The 16,554-nt window shown below is 45.6% G+C and overlaps 1 protein-coding gene across 1 annotated transcript in view; it reads left to right on the top strand.

The window, feature by feature from the left end:
* LOC309376771 (espin-like) overlaps positions 1-16,554 on the top strand; it is a 111,293-nt gene that overhangs the window by 47,791 nt on the left and 46,948 nt on the right. Inside the window, exon 7 of the mRNA XM_081923557.1 lies at positions 579-850. Within this exon, the coding sequence (XP_081779683.1) occupies positions 579-850 (272 nt within the window). The remainder of the gene's footprint in view (positions 1-578; positions 851-16,554) is intronic.

The following is a 16,554-nucleotide window of genomic DNA, read 5'->3' as shown; positions in this document are numbered from 1 at the left end:
TAAGGAAGTCATAAAACACAGTACGGATACTTTTGAATTTGCAATTAGGTATAACAGGGACAATACAGATACAGCAACGGTTAAAAATATATAAATTAAAACTTAGTCATTGACATATAACCTAAAGTTATCATTTAAGGCCTTAATAATTATGATAGCACAGCTTGTTCCCTAGGTTTTATGCCAATCACACAGAATTTGGCTACCCTTAATGTGATTTCAGGATCCTTGTGGTCTACCAAGGATTTTAGACATTGAAGTTTGGATTCATTTGGAGATTTTTGCATAGCAGGGGTAATAAATACCGAGCGTATGTCCCCATAGAAATGGCAGTGTAACAAAGACAGTTTCTACCTCCATCAAGCCGCAGGGGCAGACTTGTTCCACGTATGGTCTACCCTCGAATCTGCCTTGCAATAAGGCAGATGGCAGCATGTTGAATCTAGCAAGGGTAAATGACCGTCTGTAGACTGCAAATGTCAAAGGGTATTTCAAAGGCTGTTTTACAGCATTGCAAATTTCAACGAATATTTCAGTCTGCGCTCTCTGTCTCTCTCTCCTCCGACTCCTTGCTCCAGGAGTTCCCGGTACGACGATCACAGATATGCAAACCTACATGGACATGCTGAACCCCGACCTCGCCCCTGGGAACAGCAAGAAGGGGGGTGAGGCCTCCCCACCCCCACCTCCAAACTTCCCGGCGCCTCCCCCGCCCCCCGACACCAAGGTGCTCCCTCCTCCTCCTGGCTACCCAGCGCCAAACCCCCCAGAGGTTCAGCACACGGCCGAGATCTACGTGCAGGCGAAGAACAATCTCCGCCATGTGGAGAGCGAAGCCCTCAAGAGGGAGGTAAGGCCAAGGATGCTGCAGGACCCTTTGGAGAAATGCTAAGCTTTGTGCCGGAAGCCTTCTTGGCTTTCTCTTGCAGTTTCTTGGTGTGGAGATCCCAAGCTGACCTTGAGTAGGTGGGAAGCCCAGCAGTGACATAAAGGGCGCATAGGATTCCTCTAGGGTCAGGGTTTTCAAACATAGGAAGCCCCCTCAGTCACCCTGTTATAAACCTGGGACCCTCCAGATATTTTGACCACAGCTGGAGGGCACCAGGTTGGCGAAGGCTGTTGTGGGTGTCTATAGAGCAGTGGGTCCCAAAGCAGGCGGTGGTATTACCTAGTGGGGCACTAACAGGCAAGGGGGGCACAGAAGGTGCAAATGGCTGGTATCACCAGATCGAGTTCACCAGTGTTGTTGACTTAATTAAACTACATAGTTTTAATTGGATCTTAAATAAATGGTTACTGCTTTAAATTTTATTGCACTGTTGTATTGGGTTCTGCAAACGATGATTCTGAATGATGCTTTTTAAATATATTAGGGTAAGGGGCAGTGGGGATGAGTTTATGTTGGCCCAATAAGGTTTCTCAACTACTGTTTTTGCAATGCTTTATTATGTTTTTGTATATACCATATTGGCTCAAATATAAGGCACACTTTTTCCCTGCCAAATTCTGATTGTGAAAAGTTAAAGTGTGGCTTATATTCATGACCTTACCATATCGCGGCATAAACAGCTGCCCACGAGAGCTGCTGGGGGTGCGGGACAATGGCATCCATCCTGACCTTGTCACCCAAGCCTCCTCTGAGCCGCCGTAAGGAAGGGGGAAGGGAGGGAGGCTGCCGGCAAAGCGGCATGGCTCCCCCCCACCCCCAAGGAAGCAGCCTGGGAGCATGGGGCAATGGCGCGCAGCCCGCCCACTGCTCCCAAGCCTCCCCCAGCACCAGCTTGGGGAGGTAGTGCCGGGAGGTGGTAGTGTCAGGAGGTGGGCACACAGTGCACTCAGAACCAAGCATTGGTTTGGGGAGCAGGGTGCCTTCAGGGCGGTAGTGCTGGGAGGTGGTCCGCACCCACAAATAAGCCTTGAATTTTAATAGTGCGGCTTACTTGTGGGTGCATCTTATATTCGGGACAGTACGGTATTGGAAGCTGCCCAGAGTGGCTGGAGCAACCCAGTCAGATGGGCAGGGTACAAATAATAAAATTATTATTATTATTACTGCTGTAGAGGTTTGAGCACATGCCTGGTTGTGCTTGTTTAGGCAAAGACTTAGGGAGCAGGTTGTTCTTCCATCTGAGATGGACCGCTTGAACACTGCTTGAAAAGTCAGGAAGTGCAGTTCAGAAGTGATGCTGGATGCACCTTTGGAGCTGAAGGCAGAGAGGACCACCTTTGGCCAGCTCCTTATTCCAGTCAGACAGGCTGCAGTTACTACAACATTGGATCACTGCAGGGGTTTCATTTGAAAAATATTGGGAAAGCCTCACTGAGCCAAAACACAGCTGCTAACTTCTTGACCCTCTGATGCTGGAGCCTGTGATTTTACCAGTCTGTGAGCCCAGTTCGTAGGGCAGGCCACTACATTTAAAGCATTGCAAACCAGCTCAGGACCAGGATCCTTAAAGGACTCTCTCCTTCTGAACATCCTGCCATATCACTTGGGCCGTCAGGGGAGGCCTTCTGCATTTCCCATCAGACCTGCATGCACTAGGCAGAGATCCTTCACCACCTTAATTCCCAGAAGATCTAGCTGACTCTTCCTTAGGGGAAAATGTGGGTTGTTACAGCAGGCACTTGGCTTGGCCAGTCCTTCCACTTTTCTCTTCTCCCCACTTTGCTAAGGGATTTCCTGTCTCCTCTGCTGGTTGGATGATGACCGCTGCTCTGCTTTTTCTTCATGGGATGTTTTTGCTAATCTTAACCATCTGGAACTTCAGGGTGGCCTGGGACTGGCTGGCCTATGTAATACTTGAGTTGACTCCAGCTCCCTACAGAGACATATCCTATAGCCACCTCAGCAGGGCTTCCTGGAGCTCTCCAAGGTGCTGAATGCTCTCTGGTTGACTGGGACATTGACTTCCTCCCCTGAGAACCTCGTGACCCCAGAACTGGACACAGTCTCTTGTTGTGGTATGACTCTGCACCTTGGCGTAGTGTCCTCCTTGCTCTGAAATCTCCCCAACTTGTGTGTGCTCTCAGAACCCCCCAAAACCTTGTCGTTCAATCAGAAAGATCTTTGTGAGCCTCTTGCTCCAAGTATGGAGGGTTGAGACTCTTCTCAGTGCTGAGCTTTCCCAAGGGTTACTGGGCAAATGTCTTCCTCCATCCCTTCCTCCCTTCACACAGAGTTTACTTTCCTGGCTTGTTGCCATCCAGAAAGAATTCCCCATCAGTCCCTGCTGTGCCTCCCATGCTGAGGCAATGCTTTGCTTTCCAAGTATCTCTTCCTTCCAATTCTGTGTTGCTCCTCTGGCATCTGTTTCCTCTGCTCAAGAAGGAAAGTTCCTTCCACACAGCTGTGAGGTTCTGCAGACACACAGTTGAGCTGGGCCACACCTCTGGCAAGCCCCAGATGCAGCCAGCCTCAGGCACTGAGCATGACCTAAAGGGCACCTCAGCCTGCATCAGCCTGCCCTCCCTGGACTCTTTGATCTGTGGGGGAGGTTCTTCTCACAGTCCCACGATTGAGGGAGATGCATCAGGGGAGTGACATGAGACAGGGCCTTACCGGTGGTGGCCCCACAGTTTTGAATATAAGAACAATACTGCTGGATCTGGCCAATGGCCCATCCACTCCAGTATGCCGCTCTCACAGTGGGCAATACCTAGATGCCTACAGGTAGCCAGCAAGCGGGATCCAAGCACAAAAACATTCTCTCCTGTGGTTTCCAGCAACTGGTATTCAGAAGCATTGCTCTCCTGGAAGGAATTCCTGGAACTGACTCTGCCAGCAGCTTGGCACCAGGTTAAGGCCTACGATATCCATTTGCCTGTGCTTTTCTTCTGGGCTGCCAGCATTGGTATCTGTTGTTGTAAGGTCTGCTCCTCAAGATGATCTTAAGGCTGATCTCCAGTTGGTTTTAGGTATGTTTTATCTGCTCTGACTGACTTGGGCTTTTTTGTTTTAGGTGTTTGTATTTTAACTGATTTGTAACATCCTCTGAAATCATACCTGAAAAACCACCTCCTTCCCTACAGTCTTTCCCAGGTGTTAAGATAAACAGAGGTGTTCCTCTTGGTGGTTCCACCTCCCTCAGAAGTTCAAGGGGTGGTGTCAGGGGCCCAGGAGAGGGTCTTCTCTGTGGCGGCCCCTAAAGTGTGGAACTCCACGCACACACAGTGGTGTTCCTGGCCCCTTCACTACACAGCTTCTGGCAAATGCTGAACATGCACCCTGACCTGTGGCATATTCCGTTCTTGTGAATGGAATATGTTTCAACTGTTTTTAATTATGAATATTCATGGATTATAGAATAATAGAATTGTAGAGTTGGGAGGGGTGCCAGGGTTCATCTTGTCCAACCCCTTGTAATGTAGGAATCACAGCTAAAGAATCCCTGACAGATGGATTCTGTTTGAAAACCTCCCAGGAAGGAGAATCCACCACCTTCTGAGGGAGTCTCTTCTCCTGGGCAGCTCTCACTGTCAGAAAGTTCTTCCCAATGTCTATTCAGAATCTCCTTTCTTGCCATCTGAATCTGTTGGTTTGGGTCTTTGCCTCTGGAGCTACAGAAAACAAGCTGGCTCAACCCTCCACATGACAGCACTTCGGATATTTGAATAGTCACGATATTTTAAATAGTTGTAACCCACTTCAGGGTGAAGGGTAGGTAATAAAATGATGGTGGAGATTGTGGGTGGGATAAAAGTGTACGTCATAATTAAATAAACCTTCCAAAGCTCAGCTTCGACCTTTTCAGATAGAACACCCCACGCCTGCCTGACACAATCCTGTCCTTTCCCATTCCTCTCTCCTGTCCTGGGATGGTGATGGAGTGCAAGCGGTCTTAGTCCCTGCTTGCCTGTCTATGATGTGAAGCGACAGAGGGGCTCTCAGGAACAATAGATGGCTTGTTGGCCCCACTCCTCCTGGCTGACTCACCACAACAGGCTGCTGCAGTTAGGAAAAAATTGATGGCTCCATTTGTAATTTGGTTAATTGCACCGGCCCTTTCATTCCCCCTTAGCCCTGGTTTGGGGCTCAGGAATGCGGCTCGGTTTGCAGACTCAGCAGCTTGGAAGTGGACTGGACTGGCTGCTGTGACTTTTAGACCCACGACCAAGTCCCTTTCTGGCAGACTGTGAGGGACAGGGGAAGTCTTTTAAAAAATAATAATAATAAAGGGAAATAAATGGTATCTGAAGAAGTGTGCATGCACATGAAAGCTTATACCAAGAACAAACGTAGTTGGTCTCTAAGGTGCTACTGGACAATTTTTTAATATATATTTTGGGAAATGGTTCACTGAGTCCCTTGCGGTCTCTTGCTGGCTGCTGAAGGGTTTGGAAGGCTGGCTCCTGAGTGGCAAGTGACTGAATGCAGGGATAGGGGAAGAATTGAGCCATGATGGGTGTCCCTTGCCGCATGGAGTCTCTGAGATCAGTGGCTGTGTCTGGAAGATACAATAAGCAGAACACTCTGCGCTGCAGAATGCTGGATCTTCTGATATTCATGCCAAGTCCAATCAATTGAGAGAGTTGTCTCCAACTAAGATTTACTCAGACTAGATGCAATGGAATGAAGGGACCTAAGTTAATTATGTCCATTAATTTCAGTGGGTCTGTTTCCCTCTCCAAGGGCGGCCCCATGTAGAAAGCGTTTCGGCAGTCTAGGCTGGATGAGAGCCGTGCTTGTGTAACTGTGGCAGGTCCATTTCCAAATGGGGACACAGCTGGTGGATGTTGCCATTGGAGGACCTCTCTGCATTCTCTCCTCATCATCTCGCTGCCAAATGGTTGGCTGGTGTAATGCACGTATCCCAAATCAGATACCCCTGCAAGGGTTGAGCGAGCCCAGCCCACTAAAACTATGTGCAATTCGAACACTGTGATAAGTAAAGCTGCACTCTGAGACCTACATAATTTCTGCACATGTTAATATTCTCCTCTGGTTTTGCATCATGTATCCTGCAACTTGCTGCTTTGCACAATTTATTCTGTGGTGCTGCTGCTGGTTATGGGAAGGGAAGCCAGCAATGGTTCCCAAATCACTGGAACATCTAATTCTTCTTCTCTGCCTGCTAAGGTTTCTACAAGCAGATTTCTATTGTGAAAGGGCTCAAAACTTGCTTCTTAAAATGGAGGCTGAATTTCAAAGAAAACCACATTTTCTTTGCTCCACATTCTACACTTTCCCCCTGCAATATACAGGTTTTCTGATACTGGTAAAGTTTTGCACTAACTCCAACAATCTGGGTAATAAGGATGGGGGAATCAAGCATCTTGGTTTTTTAAAATCCTGCAAAAGGAATAGATGAACTGAGAATTACAGAAATCCTTTTTTCACAATCACATAAACCCTTTAATGCTGGCATGTGTTAAAGGTTGGACAGATCTGTCTCAGGCCTTTGTCCACTTCATTTATTTATTCACAAATCCAACTCACTCTGTTTCCACACCAATCTACTTTTATTTATTTTTTAAGGAAAGCATGGAAACGTGCATTATATGTGGACATTTCTCCAACAAACTGCATTTTTGTTATGCATGTTACCTTAAAATATGGATCTGTGTGTGTGTTTTAACCTAACCTATGCATTTCAGTGTGTTTTTGAACTGAGAACTAGCCTGCAAAATTTGGAGCAGTGCAAAAAGTGAAGGGCAGTCTGAATTTCAAGCCATGTACTGGTCATGAAGCTGCAAATCTGGTCAGCTCACTTATAAAGTCCTCAAGCATGTTGTGTGTGTTTTGGGGGTGGGCTGTGGGCACCCCTGAAATATTAATATTAATAATAAGAATTTTATTATTTATACACTACCCTTCCAGCTGGGCTTCCCCAGCCACTCTGGGCGGCCTCCAGCACATATAAAAACATAACAAGATGTCAAACCTTTAAAATCTCCTGATGCAAGGCTGCCTTCTAAAAGTTGTGCAGTTCTTTATCTCTTTGACATGAAGAAGAAGAAGAAGAAGAAGAAGAAGAAGAAGAAGAAGAAGAAGAAGAAGAAGAACAACAACAACAACAACAACAACAACAACAACAACAACAACAACAACTTATTATTTATACCCCACCCATCTGGCTGGGTTTCCCACTCTGGGCAGCTTCCAACAGAATGTTAAAATACAATAGTCTATTAAACATTAAAAGCTTCCTTAAACAGGATTACATTCAGATGTCTTCTAAAAGTCAGATACTTGTTTATCTCTTTGACATCTGATGGGAGGTGCCACTACTGAGAAGGCCTTCTGCCTGGTTCCCTGTAACCTCACTTCTCGCAATGAGGGAACCTCCAGAAGGCCCTCGGCACTGGACCTCAGTGTCTGGGCTGGACGACGGGTGTGGAGACGCTCCTTCAGGTATACTGGGCCGAGGCCATTTAGGGCTTTAAAGGTCAGCACCAACACTTGGAATCGTGCTCAGAAATGTACTCTGCAGGGAGGGTGCCATTGCCAAGAAGGCCCTCTCCCTGGGTAAGTAACTGCTGAAATACAGCAAGAGGGGCTGTGTGTTGCTCTGATGCCTGCGGAAACACTAATGCAAAAAGAAACATGCTCCCGTTTTGAAAATGGACTTTTCTTAGGGCCTCACTGCGTAGTGACAAGATTCAAGGTGTGCTTTTGTCAGTGGCTATGCCATTACAGGGATGCACCACCTCAGAAAATGGTAGACTTGGAGGTTTTAAAGCAGATATTGGCTGTCTATCTGCCAGGGATTCTTTAGCTGTAATTCCCTGGATTGCAGGGGGTTGGACTAGATGACCCTCGGGGTCCCTTCCTGCTCTGCAATTGGCTGTTCTTTCAGGCTACGCCCCACACTTGGGAACCTAAGGAACCAATCCTGAGCTGGAGCCTTTGGCAAGGGCCATTGTAGCTTGGTGGTTAGAGTGCCTGCCTTGCAGGAAGAACGCACCAGGTTCAATCCCCAACACAACCAGGTCGGGCTGGGATAGATCTTGTGCCCAAGGCCCTGGAAATCTGCTGCCAGTTAATGGAGACAGTGTTGAGCTAAGTGGGCCAATGGTCTGATTCAATAGAAGGCAGTTTGCTGGGTTCTCAGCATCTAGCTCCAGAGAGCCTAAAATGATGGGCAGCAGCTCTCCAGGTTTCCAGACTCCGGTGTCTCTCCCATTCCTACCTGGAGATGTTGGGAGTTGAGCCAATGACCACCTTCTGCATGCAAAGCATTTGGCTCTCACCCCTTTGCCAAGCACTGGTGGGGGGAGGTCTTACCACATCCTTAGGAATGCCACATCCTCTGACATGCAGGTGTGTGTGTGTGTGTGTGTGTTTGTGTGTGTGTACATGTGTAGGGTGAAGATACAGTGTCAGGCCCTGCTTGAGGAAGTGCATCCAAGGCCGAGGGTCTATTGTTGGCGGCTGGATTGTGTGGCACAGATACCTTTGCTGGGAAATAAATACACAAGTCTCCAGTTTCTCTGCAATGTGACCCCTCTTCCCCCCCTGCACAGCTAGCGGCGCAAAGGCCTTAAACCCGCAGCATCGGGCTTAGGCAAAAATTCCTTAAATCATCCGCTTTGGCAGCAGCTCATTCCCCTCTATTAGCGTCTTGCGGGGGGGGGGGGAGTGTTGGCGTCTTAGGGCTGGTTTACACAACCAGCAGGACCAGGCGCTGAAGATTTAATCTGATTGGCTGAGGTGACTAAGTGATTTATTTATTTTTTGCTGCCATTGTTAAGTGCTGCATACCCTAATGATGTCATGAGCAAAAATTTACTTGGGGTCGCTTCAGCCCAGTTGAATCAAACGGCAGTGGGAAGCAGGACAGGTTTGCAGGTATGCAATGCAGGGGTTAGAGCATTGGAGTAGAAGCTGGGAGACCAGAGTTCGAATCCTCCTGCTCAGCCATCGTGAAGCTCAGTGGGTAACCTTGGGCCAGTCGCTGCCTCTCAGCCCAACCTACCTCACAGGGTGGTTGTTAGGGGGGGTGGTAAAATGAGGAACCATGTGTGTCACCATGAGCTCCTTGAAGGGGAAAAAAGGTGGGATACAAGTGCCACAAATAAAATAAATGCATTTATTTGATGGCTGCTTTTGAGAATCTCCTTTCGGAGGGGAAAACAGGGCAGAAAAACTTAATAGGAAAGTATAAAATAAATACAGCCTATAAAACCTTAGTCAGGGACAAATTTTACAATGGAACTGCTTTGAGGGTGGAGTGTGTGTTCCAAGATTCATAGAAGCATAGAATCTGAGAGTTGGAAGGGACCTCAAAGGTCATCTGGTCTAACCCCCGCAATGCAGCAATCTCAGCTAAAGGATGCAGGGCTATCCTGCCACCTGCCATACAGCAAAATGATTTTCTTGCGAGGCCACAGCCACCTGTGCCTTGATAACATTTTGCTTGCCTGTGAGTTGGGAGCTGAGCAGGAACAAAGCTCTTTTCATGAGACTGCGTAAGACCCTGTGGCATGCAGTTTGCAGCCCCTATCATTGAAACCGCTGCAAAATTCCCCAAATCGTTTGATTTTAATTTAAAATGAAAATGGTTTGGGAATAGGTTTTCTTCCCAGAGTGTGTATGCCTTTTTTACTTATTTTCTTTATTTAAACAATTTATATCCCGCTGAACTGCATTCAGTTCTAAGCGTTGTACAAGAAATATAATGCAGAAAAAGTTGGTTGTTTTTTTTTAAAAGTAGCATATGAATAGCCAGATCAAGCAATTGGCTGGTGAAACACTTTTCTTGGATTTTCTGGCACAGTATGAAAACCTAGCAGTACCAAAATAAAAAGGGAAATAAATCCCAACAAACTGAAGGTGTGATTTAAAAAAAAACAATTGGGATAAAAATAGTTACGAAGTAGCATGAAGACATATGGGAAAATAAATATAATTCTATGGAGTCCCATAACAGGTAAAGACAAACAAGTGTGTATCTGCTCATATCGAAAGCAAAATAATTCAAATGCAATTGGTGTATTCTGACAAAATCCTGACAATCTGAACAGATGTAACTCCAGATTAGAACAGAAACCCCAAGGGATTTAGACCAAATGCATCTTCTTCTGTGCTCTGCGGCGTAAGAGCCATTTGGCAGAGAAGCAAATATAAAATTGCGCAAACATTAAACCAATTGTAATATATACAAATGGAAATAACACCACCAATTGGGGCTATTACCCACATAATGCTTATCTAGCTTTTGAGTGCCCCACACAAGTCAATTAATATGTGATCCAGCCAAGTTGGCTCTCAGCGGAAGCTGCCCTTCCCAAACGGAGCAAGAATCTTAAATTATTTCCATTAATGAACCACCCCTGGACTCCTGGCCAGGCCCTAGAATTATGCATAACAATTGGTTTGTTGTTTGTATCATTATATTTGAGGTTCTGCCAAACAGCTTTTAGGTATGTAGTACAGAGACTCATGATGAAGACCAAGGTCAAAATGCATCAGAACATCCTGCTGGATCAGGCCAGGGGTCCATCTAGTCCAGCATCCTGTTCTCACAGTGGCCACCCAGATGCCCCAATTGGGAAGCCCACAAGCAGGACCTGAGCGCAATGTCACTCACCTTTTCTGTAGCTTCCAACAACTGGTATTCATATACATTTATTGCCTCCATCTTAGTAGCCATCGATGCATTTGGGTTTCGTAATGGTCTTAAGTTATATCTGTTCAGATGGTTGATTGTTGCTGTTTTGTCAGTGTCTGCTGTTTGCATTGCTTTTGCTTTTGAGATTAGTAGATTAATAATAATAATAATAATAATAATAATAATAATAATAATAATAATATAATAATAATAATAATAATAATATAATAATAATAATAATAATAATAATAATAATAATAATAATAATAATAATAATAATTTATTATTTATACCCTGCCCATCTGGCTGGGGTTCCCCAGCCACTCTGGGCAGCTTCCAACAGAATGTTAAAATACAATAGCCTATTAAACATTAAAAGCTTCCCTAAACAGGCTGCCTTCAGATGTCTTCTAAAAGTCTGGTAGTTGTTTTTCTCTTTGACATCTGGTGGGAGGGCGTTCCACAGGGTGGGTGCCACTACTGAGAAGGCCCTCTGCCTGGTTCCCTGTAACATCAGTTCTCGCAGTGAGGAAACCGCCAGAACGATGGGAGTGGAGACGCTCCTTCAGGTATACTGGACCGAGGCCGTTTAGGGCTTTAAAGGTTAGCACCAACACTTTGAATTGTCCTTGGAAATGTGTGTGTGTGTGTGTGTGTGTGCGCGCACACACACACACTTTTAATTGTTATTACAGTACAAAAACCGAAGCTCTCTGTTTGGCCAGGCATGCCTCCAGGCTGAAGGGACCGGAGCAGGCTGTGATGCCTCATTCAAGCTGTCTTCAGTCTTTCTGGGGGCAAAAGAGAGAAAGCTGCCTCCGCTCCAGCCTTCAAGGGGGATTCAACAGAATCCTGGCTGAATCACTCCACAAACAATGCCTGAATTAACCCAGATAATGATCCCAGCAGCTGGAGGTGCATTAACTATTGAATACCTCTCCTTTCAATGTGGCTTAGCGGGAAGAGGAAACCGCCTAAGCAGAAAAGAGGAAAGATGGAGGAGGAAAACGTGGAGGCGAGAAGTCAAATCTTGCAACAAGGGAAGCTGAATTTCCCTTAGGGGAGCCATTGAGCTTTTCCCAGATGGCCTGTTTATTGAGCGGTCATCCTTATATGTTGGCCAGGAGGTTAGATGGCCTTGTGTCGAGTCTTATCCCACACTATCCAGGACATTGCCCCATAGCTTTTCTTTTTGTAAAAAATAAAAAAGTCTGATCTTTGGGGGAAGAGGGCTTGTTGTGCGAAACCTCCCAGGCAGCTATATTATCCCAACCTAATTTTGCTGATATGTGATGGGATCCCACCGGAAAATGGCAACAGTCTGGAAGGACCCCTTGTTTGCATTGGGGTTGTGAGTCCAGTTTGACTCCTCATTGGGATTGGTTTTGCACCGCAGACTGCAGAAGAAGTGGTAGGACTGCAAAGTGCCTAAGGCTTATGGGTTGACAGTGACCTGTGTTAATTTGTCGCATTGTTTACGTGGCATTCCACTAAATTTTACTCACTGAAATGAATGGGCCTTAATTGTATTTCTTAATTTCAGTGGATCGCCTCTGAGTAAAACTTAATTGAATACTGCTCCCCCTTTTTTTGCTTACCAAGATGGACAGTACTGCTATTTTTATTTTTTCAATTCTTTGTTCTCTTCGCATGATCTACTAGGAGCTCAGCCTTCTTGGGAAAGCAGCATGCAAATATTAAACCAAATCAAAAGTGCAAGGTGGGAATTAAAGAAGGCAAGTAACACACATGTTTGAGTAATAATCCCTGCTACAGTGGTACTTCGGTTTTTGAATGTTTCCATTGATGAATATTTCAGAACTTGAACACCATAAACCTGGAAGTAAATGCTTCCATTTTCTTTCTTTTTTAAAGATAATTTTATTGAATTTTTACAATTTTATCATCACAATCATTATTTCAAAAACAAAATACATTATAAACCCACCCTCCCGGTAATTTCCTTCAACTTCCTTTTCTGTTTTTTTGTCATTTTATCTCTCCCTGCTTATTGGTTATTTCTTATTCTTTAAAAAATTTAAAATAATTATTCTTCTCTTATTTTAACATCCTGTTTCTATTTCTACATTTGTTTTTGTTTTGTTTTTTATTGCAAGTGTTTATTCAAACCCTGCAAGTGCGTCCGTTTCTTTACATTGATTCTGTAAATATAACATAAATGGTTCCCAGTCTCTTAAAGTCTTTATTGTCTTTGTCTCAAAGTCTTTCCATTAATTTTGACATTTCAGCGTATTCCATCAGGTTTCCTTGCCATTCTTCCTTTTTGGTATTTCAGGGCTTTTCCATCTTTGTGCTAGCAATATCCTAGCAGCAGTTGTAGCATACATGGAAAAAAATGTACTCTCTTTTGGTAAATCTTGACCTGAATTGCCTAACAAAAAGGCTTCTGGATTAATGCTTCTGTTTTCAAACATGCCTCTGAACTCGAATGGTCTTCTGAAATGGATTACATTTGAAAACCGAGGTACCACTATACTGATTTAGGCAAGCTGCTCGTGGAGACTAAAGAGTAGGGTAAAGGTAAAGGCACCCTGACAGTTAGGTCCAGTCACGAATGACTCTGGAGTTGTGGCGCTCATCTTGCTTTACAGGCTGAGGGAGACGGCGTTTGTCCGCTTCTGCAGACAGTTTTTCCATGTCATGTGGCCAGCATGACTAAGCCACTTCTGGCAAAGCCAGAACAGCGCACAGAAACACTGTTTACCTTCCCGCTGGAGCAGTACCTATTTTTCTACTTGCACTTGACGTGCTTTCGAACTGCTAGGTTGGCAGGAGCTGGGACCGAACAACGGGAGCTCACGCCGTCATGGATCCTTGAACTGCAGATCTTCCAATTGGCAAGTCCAAGCAGCGCATGGTTTAAACCACAGCGCCACCCACATCCCTTAAGAGTAGGGCAGACGGGTTTTAAATAAATAACAATAAACATGTTTTTCAAGGTGGGGGACAGAAGGACTTGCCCTGGGGCTTAGTGAGGGCAGCAGGCCAGGCAAGAGTGACAGTTTTAGCTCCTCATTGGTTCTTTGACCTGCAGCCTTACACAGCAAAGCACATTCAAGTGCTAGGGGGGTGCCTATAAAATCAGTCTTATGATCTGGGATGCCAATAGCCAGGGGGAAGAAAGGGTGCTTTTCACACATGCTCTGAGGCCTTGTTGTCTAACCACCAGCCAGGGTAGGCTCCTGGCCTTTGGACAAGTTCTGAGCCAGGCATAAGCAAAGCACCTCCTCTCCCTCACAGCTGCAGTCCTGCTTCTTCCAGCCGGTTGTACTTATGCAAAGCACATTTGCATCATCCGGGCTCCGCTGGGTCCTGCAGAAGCAGAGGAAAGGTGTGAACTTGCTCGCTTTCTTCCCCCTGCATAACTTCTCATTAGCAGATTGCACCTTCGGATGAGGTTACCTCCCTGGACACAGCGGCCGGTGTCCAGTTCCCCCGACACCCTCCTTTTCCACATTTCCAGGTGCATGGAAGATGTGCGTGTTTGCACACTCTGTTCACAACAGACTCGCACGTAGAAGGGGCAGCCCCAAAGCTCCTTCCTGGCTCGTGCCCTGGAGAGGATTTCACTTCCAGGTTGCATCTGGTTGCATCTTATTACCACAGTAAAATCCTGGCTGCTATTTGTCCACAGAGACGTTTCTTTCTGATAACTCAATCCATCACTTTGGCTGGCTGGAGCTGCAGAATGCCCATGTGCATGAAGGTACCCACCTCAAAGCCTAGGTAAAGGTAAAGGGACCCCTGACCATTACATCCAGTCGTGGCCGACTCTGGAGTTGCGGCGCTCATCTCGCTTTATTGGCCAAGGGAGCCGGCATACAGCTTCCGGGCCATGTGGCCAGCATGACTAAGCTGCTTCTGGCGAACCAGAGCAGCGCACAGAAACGCCGTTTACCTTCCCGCCGGAGTGGTACCTATTGATCTACTTGCACTTTGACGTACTTTCGAACTGCTAGGTTGGCAGGAGTAGGGACGGAGCAACGGGAGCGCACCCCGTTGCGGGGATTCGAACTGCCGACCTTCTGATCGGCAAGTCCTAGGCTCTGTGGTTTAACCCACAACGCCACCCACGTCCCTCAAAGCCTATTTGCTACCAAATAGCAATGTTTCAACATTGACGTTTTTAAAATTCTAAGCCTTTTGGGATCAGCATTTCAGGGGGTTAGACTGGGAGTCCCTTCCAACTCTATAATTCTATGATTCTTGGATACCTAGCAGACTGCGTCTCTGAGTTCAGGCATAGCCAGTTTTTAAGATCTGCTGAGGAGACCACCTGATCATCATTCCACACTAAGCAGATTGTTGCACAGACATGGCCTTCTTGTTGATAGCGCCCACCCTGTGGATTGTCCTTCTAGATGCCTAGAGACAGTCATGACTTATAAACACCTCTGCAAAACGTACCTATTTACCCAGGCTTTCCTGGACCAACATACAAACATCAGGAGCCTTCCTGGATCAGGCCAATGCCCCATATAACCCAGAATCCTGTTCTCACAGTGGCCAACCAGATCTTTATTGTTGGAAACCTGCAAGCAGGACCTGAGCACAAGAGCAGCACTCACGGCTCATGTGGTTTCCAGCAACGGATGTTCAGAAGTTTTTCTGCCTCCAATCTTGGTGACATTGCTGAGCCATCGTGGCTTAGTAGCCATTGACTCTTGGTTTTTAATTCTCTGTTTTGTAGACGGCTGAGTTTTATTGCTGAGATCCACTCGCATATAATTCTGGCCTCATTTTTATTGAATGCTGTTTTTTTATGTAAAACTCTTAAGAGATTGTTATTAAGCAGTTTTTAAAATATATATATATATAAACAAATAAAGCATCCATTGCTGTTTGGTAATTTAGATGATCCAGAATTTGGTGAGGCAGTTAAGGCTCGTATTCACCAAAAGTCATGCTCATGTTTCTGATGGTCAGAGGTGTTTGGTGGTAGAACTGAAGGTGGTGGACTCTCCTTCATTGGAGTTCTGAAAGCAGAGACTGCACGGCCATCTGCCAGGGATGCTTTAGTTGAGATTCCTGCATTGCAACTAAACTCTACGATTCTATGATTGGTTTAATCTTCTAGCTGTTTAAAGCAATAATGAACCCTTTTCTGCAGGGAGTCCCCAATTTTGGAATGCCCTATCCAAGGAGACGCAACTGATGTTGGCATCGCAATCTTCTTGGCACCAGTTTACAACCTTTCTTACAATGCAAGTGTTTTAGCTGGGGGTTTTTAAGCTGAACTGCCTTTTCTGTTCCTCTCGTTTATTTTCTCTTTGGTTTTAGCCTATCTTTTTTTGTTTACATTGGTGTTCTGCTTAGTTTTTGTATGTGAAGCATTTTTTGTTATTATTTCATTGGAGAATGTATATCAAGCAGAGAGAACAGTTACAATGGAGAAAAATTAAAGCAAAACTATAAAATAGGCGCACGCAATGAGTAGTTGCACATGAGTTGAAAAAGCGAAGTCCAACTAAAGACCCATCAACTTTCTCAGATCAAGCATAGTTCCAGATCTGCTGGGCTTGGCTTGAAAATGATGGTTCTGCTGTATGTGCCATAATTTCGGTTTCTATGTTGAATAAATCTTCTCAAGCTTTCCTGCCCTGGAATCTTCTGGTGAAGGGCAGTTAAGGAATATTTTTAAATAAGTAATGGGGTGGTAGCTGATCGATTCCTTTGAAGACGGAAATGTCACCTGGGCCAAAATGCAGTGGCCAGATTGCTAGCCAGGCCTCCCCTTAGAAATCATATAGCCTGTGCTATTTTTCTAGAAAAAGAGGTGCCAGAACTCGCCACCTCCCCCATTCTCCAAGAATAGCAAATGTGCTCACCTGAGAACTGAGTTCTGTTGAGTCGTGGCTGGTAAAAAAAAAAAAGCCCTGCATATAAAACAGCAGCACTGGTTGCCAGTTAGGGCCCAATTCAGTCTTAGGGCCCATTAGTGTTCAAAGCCCTAAATGACTCAGGCCTCAAATACCTGAAA

The sequence above is a fragment of the Podarcis melisellensis genome (genome assembly GCF_964234715.1).
Source record: "Podarcis melisellensis genome assembly, chromosome: 8".
Classification (NCBI taxonomy): domain Eukaryota; kingdom Metazoa; phylum Chordata; class Lepidosauria; order Squamata; family Lacertidae; genus Podarcis; species Podarcis melisellensis.
The sequence above is the reverse complement of the archived record's forward strand: the minus strand, read 5'-3'. Positions and strand labels throughout refer to the sequence as shown.